The 14,072-nt window shown below is 40.8% G+C and overlaps 1 protein-coding gene across 1 annotated transcript in view; it reads left to right on the top strand.

Annotated features, from left to right (window-relative positions):
* LOC106582866 (caM kinase-like vesicle-associated protein) overlaps positions 1-12,853 on the top strand; it is a 91,692-nt gene extending 78,839 nt beyond the window's left edge. The window contains exons 4-11 of the mRNA XM_045705730.1: positions 954-1,028; positions 2,255-2,393; positions 5,850-5,970; positions 6,213-6,288; positions 8,228-8,364; positions 9,867-9,945; positions 10,267-10,354; positions 10,989-12,853. Coding sequence (XP_045561686.1) covers positions 954-1,028; positions 2,255-2,393; positions 5,850-5,970; positions 6,213-6,288; positions 8,228-8,364; positions 9,867-9,945; positions 10,267-10,354; positions 10,989-11,399 — 1,126 coding nt within the window. The 3' untranslated portion in view covers positions 11,400-12,853. The remainder of the gene's footprint in view (positions 1-953; positions 1,029-2,254; positions 2,394-5,849; positions 5,971-6,212; positions 6,289-8,227; positions 8,365-9,866; positions 9,946-10,266; positions 10,355-10,988) is intronic.
* The last annotated feature ends 1,219 nt before the right edge of the window (positions 12,854-14,072 follow it).

Here is a 14,072-nt window from a genome sequence, read left to right as displayed (position 1 = left end):
GCAGCATTTTTTATGAAAAAGTAAAGCAAACTACATTCCACTGAATGATCACACTGGGTAGCAATATTTACTCCAACTTGTTAAACTTGTTAATCCTCAAATATTTTTCTCACATTAGGCTTCTTATTCATCATCAGTGTGTGGCAGCCTCCCTTTCATTGCCTCCCTCTCCAGTAAACATTAGCATAACCTGAGCCTTATCAAACAATTTGTTGCAGACAGTAGGGACCTCAAAGAATACAGATGAAAAAGCCAATGCACGTAATGGAAGATGAAAGTGTCATTTCTTGAAGGGTTGGTTATCTAATACGTGGAGTCTTTTCTCCCGATACACAAAAGCATGACCTTCATAGGGCTCGCTATTTCAATTGGTTTCTTCAAACTCTGGAACTGAAGGATTTGATCAATCTTCTTGTGGTTGGCGGCCATTACTTTCAGTGAATGGAAAATATACCATTCCATCAGTCCAATCCCCTGAAGCACCATTGAAAGCCAGCAACACACAGACCACATACGGCCAATGGTTTCCATGTTGTCTAACACATTATGCGAAGCATTAAACTCTTCATTGCTCTTAGCCTCGCTGACAAAACTCACCATGAAGTTTCTTAGCCGGTGCAGTTGTTATCGTGGTCACGGTCAAACACGCCAAACACGCCACACGCCATGCCGCGTGGTCTTGATTGCACATATATGCCCTCATCAATTCAGATGTTTAAGCATGCAGATCTCACTGTTCTTTTTGAATTAAATTGATTATGTTTATTGCTGCATTTCTTCCCTGCACATGGTTGCTGTTCCTCTTGGCATGGTTGACTGTCGTTGTGTTTTATTCATCAGCATTATTATACCGTTATACCGTACTGTGTATCTCAATGAAGGCACTCCCATTTCTCTCCACCTGTACACTCCTTCTAACTCTCCTCTCTCCCCCTGTGGCCTGCTCTCTCCAGGGTGAAGCACCCCAATATTCTTCAGCTGGTGGATTTCTATGAGACCAGAAAAGAGTACTTCCTCTTCCTTGAACTGTGAGTTGAGTTATCTGATTGGTTGAGATTGTGCTCCTGTTTTTGTGGCAGCAGGGGTCTATGTGTTGATTGTGCACTTATAGGGAATGAGCTGTAGTAGCCTAAGGCCCTGTAAATATGAGCACAGCTCTGAACCACCCTTCTGCAGCCTTCATTTGGTATTCAGATATGATTCATTTCTGCATGCTCCATTTTTTCATTAGTCTGTGTTCTTGGGGATTTGATACATTACCATAGAAACATTAAATGTGACATGCTCTATCATAATCAGTCGTAAGTCGTGCTAGTGCATTAGCATAAAACTTGCACATTTCGTAAAAAATATTGGCATGGCCTGTTGTTGGATTAAAACAGAATTCAATAGAACAACATGTTTTCTAGCCAACCCAATTCAATTGAATGTCGAAATCATAGTTTCAGTACACTTTGAAAGCCTCAGATGATAAGAAGATCCACCTTTCAAATCGAGTCAATGGCTAGCTAACAGTCAACTGACAAGCTTGCTAACTAGCTGTTTAGCTGGCAAATACAACCACAAACTCATTTTTAAACATATTATCTAGCTAGTAGTACATTATCTCGTCAAACTGTTAAATAAGTAGCAAGCCAGCTACAAGTGATGCCAAATAATATGTTTTATACAGTGGGACTTGCATTGCGACGTGCAGATTGCAATCGGAAAACCAACAACAAACTTTGGGGGTGATTTTCTCTAAACAGCTGATTAGGGAGACCTCTGTTGTAACTAGCTATGCTGTGCTCAATATGAACAGTTAGTACACAAGTTCTGAATTGTTTTGAAGCTAATAATCTCCTCTTTCCAGCAGTGTATAAAACTCTAAATCTGTTTTGGGGTCTATATGACTGATTCACAAATTCACAAAATATATGATACTCATATCCTCCAGGATTGCATTGATTTGTGGGTCTTTTATTCTGATAATGAGATAAACCATCAGAAATAATCACATTAAGCATGTTTGGTGATTCTGTGATTTCGTCAAATGTTGATGTATTCGCCCTTGGCAAGGTGTCATTTCTATGGTAATTGCATAGTAATGCAAACATATTTTTCCACAAAGTGTCTCTGTGTCAGAGACATCAAATGAAGTTGTATTATTAGAAAGGATCTGTGAATTATTTGAACCAGAGACAGTCAGGCTCAAAGCACCTACAGTAGGTCAGCACCATGCTTCTGCTTCATGCCACTCACTTTCTCCCCACAGTGCTACTGGCAGAGAGGTATTTGATTGGATCCTGGACCAGGGCTACTATTCAGAGCGCGACACCAGTAATGTGGTCCGTCAGGTGTTGGAGGCCGTGGCCTATCTTCACTCACTGCACATTGTCCACAGGAACCTCAAGGTACTAAGCCCTGGGCCCTTTGATGGCCAAGAGGAGGACTACAATATTCTGTAAACGCCTGAATGTTGAGCGCCACTGCTTATTTTAAACGCCACTGGTTCTTTTAAATACATTTTTGACTTGTTTAATTGGGTTGAAGTATATATATTGGGTATATATATATATATATTGGGTATATATATATACAGTACCAGTCAAAAGTTTGGACACACCTACTCAGTCCAGGATTTGTATTTATTTTTACTATTTTCTACATTGTAGCATAATAGTGAAGACATCAAAACTATGAAATGACACATATGGAATCATGTAGTAACGAAAAAAGTGTTAAACAAATCAAAATATATTTTATATTTGACATTCTTCAAAGTAGTCACCCTTTGCCTTGATGACAGCTTTTACATTCATGGCATTCTCTGGAATGCATTTCAATTATTAACAGTTGTTAAAATTGAATTTGTGGAATTTCTTTCCTTCTTAATGCGTTTGAGCCAATCAGTTGTGTTGTGACAATGTAGGGGTGGTATACAGAATATAGCCCTATTTGGCAAAATACCAAGTTCATATTATGGTAAGAACAGCTCAAATAAGCAGAAAGCAGTCCATCATTACTTTAAGACATGAAGGTCAGTCAATCCGGAAGATTTCAAGAACTTTTAAAGTTTTTTTCAATTGCAGCCATAAAAACCATCAAGCTCTATGATGAAACTGGCTCTCATGAGGACCGCCACAGGAAAGGAAAACACAGAGTTACCTCTGCTGCAGAGGATAAGTTCATTAGAGTTACCAGCCTCAGAAATCGGCAATTAACTGCACCCCAGATTGCAGCCCAAATAAATGCTTCACAGAGTTCAAGTAACAGACACATCTGAACATCAACTGTTCAGAGGAGACTGTGCGAATCTATCAGAACTCAGGAGAAGAGCCAGATGCAGACAGCTAGAGTCACAGATGTTTATTGACCCAAACAGGTTGCAGGCAAAAGACATGTCAAAGGCAGGCAGAGGTCCGTAATCCAGGGCAGAATTAATAAGGTATGGAACAGCAGGCAGGCTCGGTGTCAGGACAGGCAGAGGTTTGTAAACGGGTCAGAGTCAGACAGGTACAGAACGGCAGGCAGGCTCGGGGTCAGGGCAGGCAGAATGGTCAGAACCAGGGAAACTAGGAAACAGAACTTGAGAAAGCAGGGAGATGGGAAAACACGGTGGTAAGACCTGACAAGACAAGACGCACTGACAACAGACAAACAGAGAACACAGGTATACAATGCCTTGCAAAAGTATTCATCCCCCTTGGCGTTTTTCCAATTTTGTTGCATTACAACCTGTAATTTAAATATATTTTTATTTGGATTTCATGTAATGGACATACACAAAATAGTCCAAATTGGTGAAGTGAAATGAAAAAAATAACTTGTTTAAAAAAAAATCTTAAAAATACAAAACGGAAAAGTGGTGCGTGTATATGTATTCACCCCCTTTGCTACGAAGCCCCTAAATAAAATCTGGTGCAACCAATTACCTTCAGAAGTCACATAATTAGTTAAATCAAGTCCACCTGTGTGCCATTTAAGTCTCACATGATCTCAGTATATCTATACCTGTTCTGAAAGGCCCCAGAGTCTGCAACACCACTAAGGAAGGGGCACCACCAAGCAAGCGGCACCATGAAGACCAAGGAGCTCTCCAAACAGTCCAAGGACAAAGTTGTGGAGAAGTACAGATCAGGGTTGGTTATAAAAAAATATCTGAAACTTTGAACATCTCACAGAGCACCATTAAAATCATTATTAAAAATGTTAAGAATATGGCACCACAACAAACCTGCCAAGAGAGGGCCGCCCATCAAAACTCACGGACCAGGCAAGGAGGGCATTAATCAGAGAGGCATCAAAGAGACCAAAGATAACCCTGAAGGAGCTGCAAAGCTCCACAGTGGAGATTGGACCACCTTAAGCCGTACACTCCACAGAGCTGGGCTTTATGGAAAAGTGTCCAGAAAAAGCCATTGCTTAAAGAAAGGGATGTGGGAGACTCCCCAAACATATGGGAGAAGGTACTCTGGTCAGATGAGACTAAAATTTAGCTTTTTGGCCATCAAGGAAAACGCTATGTCTGGCACAAACCCAACCCCTCTCATCGCCCCGAGAACAACATCCCCACAGTGAAGCATGGTGGTGGCAGCATCATGCTGTGGGGATGTTTTTCATCGACAGGGACTGGGAAACTGGTAAGAATTGAAGGAATGATGGATGCCGCTAAATACAGGGAAATTCTTGAGGGAAACCTGTTTCAGTCTTCCAGAGATTTGAGACTGGGATGGAGGTTCACCTTCCAGCAGGACAATGTCCATAAGCATACTGCTAAAGCAACACTCGAGTAGTTTAAGAGGAATTCCAGGTTGTAAGGCAACAAAATAGAAAAAATGCCAAGGGGGTGAATCATTTTGCAAGCCACTGTAAATACACTGGGGATAATCAGGAAGATGGGCTACACCTGGAGGGGGGTGGAGACAAACACAAAGACAGGTGAAACAGATCAGGGTGTGACAGAATCAGACCTTCATAGTGGAATTGCTGCAAAGAAACCCCTACTAAAGGACACCAATAAGAAGAAGAGACTTGCTTGGGGCCAAAAACATGAGCAATGGACATTAGACAGATGGAAATATGTCCTTTGGTCTGATGTGTCCAAATTTGAGATTTTTGGTTCCAACTGCTGTTGTCTTTGTGAGACGCAAAGTAGGTGAACAGATGATCTCTGTGTGTGGTTCCCACCGTGAAGCATGGAGGAGGAGGTGTGATGGTGTGGGGGTACTTTGCTGGTGACACTGTCAGTGATTTATTTAGAATTCAAGGCAGACTTAACCGACATGGCTACCACAGCATTCTGCATTCTGCAGCGATACACCATCCCATCTGGTTTGCGACTATCATTTATTTTTCAACAGGACAATGACCCAACACACCTCCAGACTGTGTAAGGGCTATTTGACCAAAAATGAGAATGTCAAATATAAAATATATTTGGATTTGTTTAACACTTTTTTGGTTACTACATTTTTCCATATGTGTTATTTCATATTTTGGATGTCTTCACTATTGTTCTACAATGTGGAAAATAGTAAAAATAAAGAAAAACCCTTGAATGAATAGGTGTGTCCAAACCTTTGACTTGGACTGTGTTTTTAGGCAAACTTTTCTGAAAAGGCACATTTATAATGCAAATGTATTATGCAAATGTACTTGATCAGATTGACACCACACTGATCTTGCTTTGTTTGATCAAAAAAAATTGGACTGTCATTTTTAGACACTTGTGTGATGCTAAAGTAAGAGTTTGACTGCTTCAATATTTACCAATGATGAAGTCTGCTCTAAGTCTGTGTAAGTTTTGAATGAGATTACTTTAGCAAAACTTGGGCAAACGTCGGCTGTCGCCCTGTTCCTTTTCTCAGCTGGAGAATTTGGTGTACTTCAACCGCCTGAAGCACTCCAAAATAGTGATCAGTGACTTCCACCTGGCAAAGCTGGAGACCGGGCTCATCAAAGACCCCTGTGGAACGCCAGAGTACCTTGGTAAGGACTGGGGAAGGAGCGGGGGAGGGATTAGTACCTGGTTAAGGGGGAGCACAGACTGCCTGGGAGAGGGAGCAGTGAGTATCTTCGAGAGTTGGTTTTGGGGAGCAGTTTATGGGAGTGCAGGAAAGCATATGTGAGAAGAACATCAACAAAAAATTCAACAGAGACCTTGCTGTATATTGTATTGTTTTGTTACTGATATAAAGAGAGAATCTTTAACTGTGTTTGTGTCCCTGCAGCACCAGAAGTGGTTGGGAGACAGAGATATGGCAGGCCAGTGGACTGCTGGGCCCTGGGTGTCATCATGTACATACTGTGAGTGGTTTGATTATCAGCATAGGGAGCCATGGGCCCATATACAGCGGTTGCTCAACTAAAAGTTTTGAGATTATGCTGCAGGATTTAGAGGTAATTTGTGGTTTAGTACGGTACCCTGCGTCACTGCTTCATTGCTCCAGACCACCTCAAGGGGGAGTTAGAGCACTGACTTTTGGGTCCCAAGGCGCTAATGTGTCTCTAACTGACAATGAATGGGTGACATAAACCAAATAGAAACTGATAATTGTGCACGACTTCAAAAATTGAATTTCAGTGAACTGAATGATGAGGATGAAGAAGATGATTGAATTTAGAACAATAGTGTAAGAATTGCTATTCCTCTGTGCTGCACGTGCACACCCTGAAAAATACACTTATTTTTTGGTTTCTACTCGTCAGTATTACTTACTAAAACTGTTGTTACACTAAGGTTTTTATTCTAAGAGAAATTAAAATGTTCAATTATATTCCATGATATTCTTAAGATATATGTGTTGACTGAATATAAGCAAGTGATGTCTGCTAAATAATCAAGTTGATGGCGCGGTCATATAGCCTCAGCACCTACATAAAGCTGAGTGACTCACTCATTCATAGCTTTGGATCAAAATAAATAAGTACCAACATTCTTTCTGAAAGTCTTTAATAAAGAAATGTTTTGGTTATCCTGACCTGGACACCATGTATTATAATAGTCCATTATGGGCTGTTAGGAGGACAACAGACTCTTGCCAACACCTCTCTGTATTTTGATACTTTGTGCAAGGCAATTGATCAGCATTAAAAACTTTGTGGATGGGGCCTCCCGAGTGGCCTAAACAGACTGCGTTGCTGCAGATGCTGGTTTGACACCCGTGCCGGCCGCGCCCGGGACACCCATGAGGTGACGGTGGTCTTTTGGTTTCTCTCCCTCTAAAAACTGAAATAAATAATTCTAAATAACAAACGGACTTTATTTACAAATTAGTAAGAATGTCTCACCCTACTGTATGTTCAAGAATGGCCTTTTTCTCACTCAATTTAGGTTATTTTAAAACAAAATCATCTCCAAAATATAGTTATTTTTAAACAATCAATTATTATTAATTAATTTAGAATTATATAAAAGCCCCTTAGATATTCTCACAGATCAGATTTGCCCTAACGAAAAATGCCCCTTAGATATTAATTTAGAATCCTCCAATCCTCTAAATCTAATTATTGGCGGAGAGTCACGTCATTGAATATAAAAAATATTTCAGTTTGGGTGTATGTTAGACTACAATTAGGGTGTGGAAATGTTATGCTCTTAGTACTAGCCTCTTAGTAGCCTACTCCCTACTGTCACGTTGTACATTGCCATATTTTCCGGCCCATCCTAAGGGAAACGCGGAGGGTTTAATTTTTCATTTTTCTTGGAATAGAAACACCATAATATTAATCAAATGCATTAAGTTACATTTATTAAAATCAATCCCATATACTATGTTCTTACAAAAAAAGGTTTTAAATTCTCAGGTACAGCCAATATTAAAGGCTATCAAATGCTTCTCAAAGATGCCCTCTGTTGGTCTAACTAGCACTAACTAGTATTAATGGTAACAATGGCTGACAATTAAATAATGTGCCATAGAATTCTGCGCCAGCCCGCAAGGTGTGCTGCAGTATGACGCAACTTTTAAAGGAAGAACCACTGTATACTACTGCAAGAGGGTGGGTTGTGAGTCTACTCAGAGGATGGGAGATTTGGAATTATACAGACGGACAACAGGAATGGTAACTGTACTTTACTGAAAGAGACCATCACTGTGCTCCACATGGTATTCTCAAAAGCAGTACGGGTATCTTATTTTTAGAGTATTACCTACTGCAATACATCAAATCTTTACATGACATTTGTGCACATGGTATGACAATACAAGCTGATAAAGAGCTCCTTTTGTTTTGTGGCCCTCAGGCTTTCAGGCAACCCTCCTTTCTATGAGGAAACTGATGATGATGATTATGAAAACCACGACAAGAACCTGTTCAGGAAGATCTTGGCGGGGGACTATGAGTTTGACTCTCCGTACTGGGACGACATCTCAGAGTCAGGTACTTTTAAGATGAAGTAGAGACACAGGGGACTATAAACAACAGCTTACTGGGTAAACAGAAATTCAAAAGGGAGGATTTTATCTGTTCACTTTTTCACGTTCAAAAGCATATCCTGTTTGTTTTCTGATTCCATCAGGAGTATTACAGTTGAAGTCAGAAGTTTACATACACCTTAGCCAAATACATTTAAACTCAGTTTTTCACAATTCCTGACATTTAATCCTAGTAAAAATTCCCTGTCTTAGTTCAGTCAGAATCACCACTTTACTTTAAGAATGTGAAATGTCAAAATAATAGTTGAGAGAATTTTCATCACATTCCCAGTGGGTCAGAAGTTTACATACACTCAATTAATATTTTGTAGCATTGCCTTTAAATTGTTTAACTTGGGTCAAACATTTTGGGTAGCCTTCCACTAGCTTCAAACAATAAGTTGGGTGAATTTTGACCCATTCCTCCTGACAGAGCTCGTGTAACTGAGTCAGGTAACTTGAGTCAAGCTCCCCTGCAACATGATGCTGCCACCTCTGTGCTTCATGGTTGGGATGGTGTTCTTCAGCTTGCAAGCATCCCCCTTCTTCGTCCAAACATAACAATGGTCATTATGGCCAAACAGTTCTATTTTTGTTTCATCAGACCAGAGGACATTTCTCCAAAAAGTACGATCTTTGTTCCCATGTGCAGTTGCAAACTGTGGTCTAGCTTTTTTATGGCGGTTTTGGAGCAGTGGCTTCTTCCTTGCTGAGCGGCCATTCAGGTTATGTCAATATAGGACTCATTTTACTGTGGATATAGATACTTTTGTACCTGTTTCCTCCAGCATCTTCACAAGGTCCTTTGTTTCACAAGGTCCTTTGCTTTTCGCACCAAAGTACGTTCATCTCTAGGAGACAGAACGCGTCTCCTTCCTGAGCGGTATGACTGCTGCATGGTCCCATGGTGTTTATACTTGCATACTATTGTTTGTACAGATGAACGTGGTACCTTCAGGTGTTTGGAAATTACTCCTAAGGATGAACCAGACTTGTGGAGGTTTACAATATTTTTTCTAAGGTCTTGGCTGATTTCTTTTGATTTTCCCATGATGTCAAGCAAAGAGGCACTGAGTTTGAAGGTAGGCTTTGAAATACATCTACAGGTACACCTCCAATTGACTCAAATGATGTCAATTAGCCTATCAGAAGCTTGTAAAGCCATGCCATCATTTTCTGGAATTTTCCAAGCTGTTTAAAGGCACAGTCAACTTAGTTTATGTAAGCTTCTGACCCACTGGAATTGTGATACAGTGAATTATAATTGAAATAATATGTCTGTAAACAACAGTTGGAAAAATTAATGGAAAAATGTCCTAACCGACTTGCCAAAACTATAGTTTGTTCACAAGAAATTTGTGGAGTGGTTGAAAAACGAGTTTTAATGACTCCAACCTAAGTCTATGTAAACTTCCGACTTCAACTGTAACTGCTGTTTGTTTAGATATTGCTTTTATTGTGTTGCAGCAAAAGGCCTGGTCGCCCGTATGATGGAGGTAGACCAGGATCAGAGGCTGACTGCTCAGGAGGCCATCAACCATGAGTGGTATGGAAATACACATTAACACAGTAGCCTACTATAGGGATATACCACAAGGCCACAGTACTAAGGAGATATACCAGATGTGAAGTGAAAATTAACCAGATTAATCTAGTTGATTGATGAGTCCGTATGATGTGTCCGTGATAAGTATGATGTGTCCGAGTGTTCTTATAAATAAATACATTAAAACAGGTTGTCAGTGATGTTGTTTTATTAGTATTACTCACCACCATCTGCTGAGCTGTCACTTGTACTGTACATGTCAAGAGATGATTACAAAGCCCAATTATAGTGAAGTTGCCTTTTCCCCTTTTATCTCCTCAGGATTTCTGGAAATGCAGCCTCAAATAAGAATATTAAGGATAATGTCTGTGCACAGATAGAGAAGAACTTTGCCAAAGCTAAGTGGAAGGTAAGCCTCTCTTTTTATCTGTTCCAGTTCTTCATCACTGAAGGAGAGATGGGAGGGAACTATTGTAACGGCCGTAGGTTTATAAGCGCTGATATCGACTCTGCCGCTTGAGCATGCTATTGCGGCACAGTCGATAGCGCGCTGGACTTCGGGCTAGACGGTCGAGGGTTCGAGGCCTGCTCCCTGCCTGTTTCATTACATTGGTGTCAGAAGTGGGATTGAACCTTGCATCCACGAACATGCGTGTGCTTGGCTGGTGAGCGCGTTCCTATAAGACGTTGAGTCGCGAGGACGCGCTCTTTAAAAAGGAGGGAGTAGTGTAACGACCCTGGGTTTATAAGCGCGGATATCGACTCTGCCGCTTGAGCATGCTTTCGCGGCACAGTCGATAGCGTGCTGGGCTTCGGGCTAGAAGGTCGAGGGTTCAAGGCCTGCTCCCTGCCTGTTTCATTACACTATCTATCACACATTTGCTATATATGTTTTATGGGCCTTGAGAATTTGAAATGGGATAAATGATTGGTGACAGTGCAAGTATAAGGCTTTAGAATTGGCTACATGTTCTGTAAAAGCTTTAAAATATATAGTAACTAGGTGCCTTGAGTTGAGTGTGTTCTGCGACTGCCTCCCACAGAAAGCGGTGCGGGTTACTACCATCATGAAGCGACTGAGAGCTCCAGAACAGAGTGCTGACTCGGGGGCAACCATCCCAGCAGTAGCAACCAGCCCTGCAGCAGGAGAACCCGCCCCAGCTCCAGCAGACCCCCAGGCTCTCAGTGACCCCTCTCCAGCTACCTCTGCTGCAGCCCCTGAGGGGGAGCCTGCTGCTGTCACAGAGCCCCCTGCTGGCATGGAGGCTGTGACTTTTGATGCCACTCCCCAAGGTGCAGCAGAGGTCACAGCTCCACCCCCGGCCCCTGAGGAGGCCAGCCCGGTGGAGGCCCCAGTGGAAGCCCCGGAGGAGGTTGATCTGTTGTTACGGTGTAATGGAGAGTCCCCGACTCCCCTCCAACCAGCAACTGAAGCTGATGATGAGCAGGGTTAGACGGTGAACTCCCTCCTATGACCTCCCTCCTATGTCCTCCTTCACTCCCAGTGATCGTCTTTCCTGCACACTAGCATGGTGACACTGACTTATCTCTCTCACTTGCAGCATGAGTAACATCTCACAGAGCCTTTGTCCTATCTTTCCTGAGTGTTGAATTGATCTGGCTACATGTATTCTGTATTTTTGAAACATCCCTCTGACCTTACAGGGGCTTTTTGTGTCTAATGCAGCCCAACAGCTACATATTTTCCTCTGAACTCTCCCCTTTAAAGCATATGGAAATATGTAATTGTACCAAACCTGCTTTGATTTCCTCTTTAATGAGCCAAGTTTGGGAACGTTTTTACCCAGTCTTACTCTCACAGTATTCCAATGCATTATCATGGCATACAGTAAGGTAATGAACAGCTTGGCTTTGCTCTTGTAGTGTTGGTTTTACATAATGATCTGTAGCATTCCTCCTTTACACCCCTCTCTACACATGGAAGATCCTGTTTGATCTCTTTTTGGGGGTGAACATTGCTCTCTTTGTTATTTGTTGTATACACTCATCAGTAGTTTTGTCTGTGCTGCAGCAATTATGTTTACTGGGGGATGCAGCAGGCCCAGTGTTAGTGAAAGGCAGCATCCACAACATGCTGGGTAAAATGCAAAAGACATATTTCAGTTGAATGCATTCAGTTTACCAACTGACTAGGTATCCCCCTTTCCCTTTCCCTCGCCAGCTTTCTGCTTAGGAAAGCACCACATGGCTGTCAGTGTAAAGATTCTGTATATAGAGACCTTTGTAGAAGTAGTCAAAACGGCATGCATTCTTAACTGTTGCTGTTAATTTCAAAATTAGAAGCACTTGGTGGAAAGAACGTGCTAATCCTGCTACTGCCTTTAAACTGGAAACATTAAGGTCTTTCTGTTCGTTAGGCTCCAAGTGGAGGGCATTGTTGATGCTCATGTTTTGTTTAAATGGACTACATCATTCCATAGACTTCTAACTATTCATATAATGTACATCAAGTGCCACTACTGTAAATGTACGTTATATTAAATGAGTTGTGTTTGTTACACAGTAGTTTCTATGCATCTAGAATTAATTTTGTAGCTCATCTTTATGAATTTCACAGCAGGCCTCAGTCATAACATATCTTCATACATCCTATGCGATTAGATCAACTTTTTCTATTTCTATAAAATTCTTTTTTTTTTCATTCCATTTCTGATTTAACAGTTCTTCTGTCTTATTCATTCTTATACATCCTAAAGTACATAGATCCGTTTGTAAATAAATATAATTTAGCCTACAAGGAAAAGCATGATATTCTTTTCGCAGTTGTATAACATTAGATTGTGACTGTGTAAAAGCACCACCTGTAAAAGCCATTTTTACCCCCCACCAGCTTTTTTGTTTTTTACAAGTTGTTGTTGATTAAAGGAAACAGAAGAATTAAGAGCAATTGTGTTAAAAACATCTTTCATATTTTTACAAACATAAGTATTTGTTTATTTATCTATTTATTCATAGGTTTAATTATTCTCAAGATATTCATAACAATAACAAAAACATAATAGTAGTCAGTGTTTGGTCCCTTTCAGTCAATAACGAGGTACTGCAAGAGTTCTCTGTAATCACTGTAAGTTGAGCAATATTCTACTTGCTGCCGAAACTGTGATTCTTCTCTTGGTGTCCTCTATAAAGTGCATGTGTGTACCTGTAAGTTGAAGCCTATAGACTTTTACAACAGTCGATACCCTGTCCAGACAGTTAGTCAACTAATACATGGCCAGTGTCAAACAAGGTGGAGCCTAGATCATATTAGTCATGCTTCTGACTTGGGCCCCATCTTTCTGTTTACAGTACCAGCCATCTGTGCAGAGGGTGGCTCCTTCCTTGATACAGCAAGACAGTGATTTTATTGTCAGCAAACAGTAGCTATTATACACACTTTAATTATACAGTATATTAATGCATTTGTTGTCAAGGGACTATGCTTCTGTGTTCACCTGCACGTTCTATGGAAGTATGTATTTAAGAAAAGTTTGAGCAATTATTTTCAATGAAAGGCAGGAAGTCAAATCAAATTTGCTACTTCATTTTTTGTTGATCAGAGATAAAAGTTATTGCTCCCCCGTCTATTGCTTATGCATGTCTATGACACCTACGAGAACATATATACTGTATATATACAGTACCAGTCAAAAGTTTGGAAACACCTACTTATTCAATGATTTAGCTTTTTTCAAAACAATAAAATAACACATATGGAATCATGTAGTAACCAAAAAGTGTTAAACAAATCAAAATATATTTTGTATTTAAATTCTTCAAAGTAGCCACCGTTTGCCTTGATGACAGCTTTGCACACTCTTGGCATTCTCTCAACCAGCTTCACCTGGAATGCTTTTCCAACAGTCTTGAAGGAGTTCCCACATATGCTGAGCACTTGTTGGCTGCTTTTCCTTCACTATGCGGTCCAACCATCTCAATTGGGTTGAGGTCCGGTGATTGTGGAGGCCAAGTCATCTGAGGTAGTACTCCATCACTTTCCTTCTTGGTCAAATAGGCTTTACACAACCTGGAGATGTTTTGGGTCATTGTCCTGTTGAAAAATAAATTATAGACCCACTAAGTGCAAACCAGATGGGATAGTGTATCGCTGCCGAATGCTGTGGTAG

This window comes from Salmo salar, chromosome ssa22 (genome assembly GCF_905237065.1).
Source record: "Salmo salar chromosome ssa22, Ssal_v3.1, whole genome shotgun sequence".
NCBI classification, from domain to species: domain Eukaryota; kingdom Metazoa; phylum Chordata; class Actinopteri; order Salmoniformes; family Salmonidae; genus Salmo; species Salmo salar.
The sequence above is the reverse complement of the archived record's forward strand: the minus strand, read 5'-3'. Positions and strand labels throughout refer to the sequence as shown.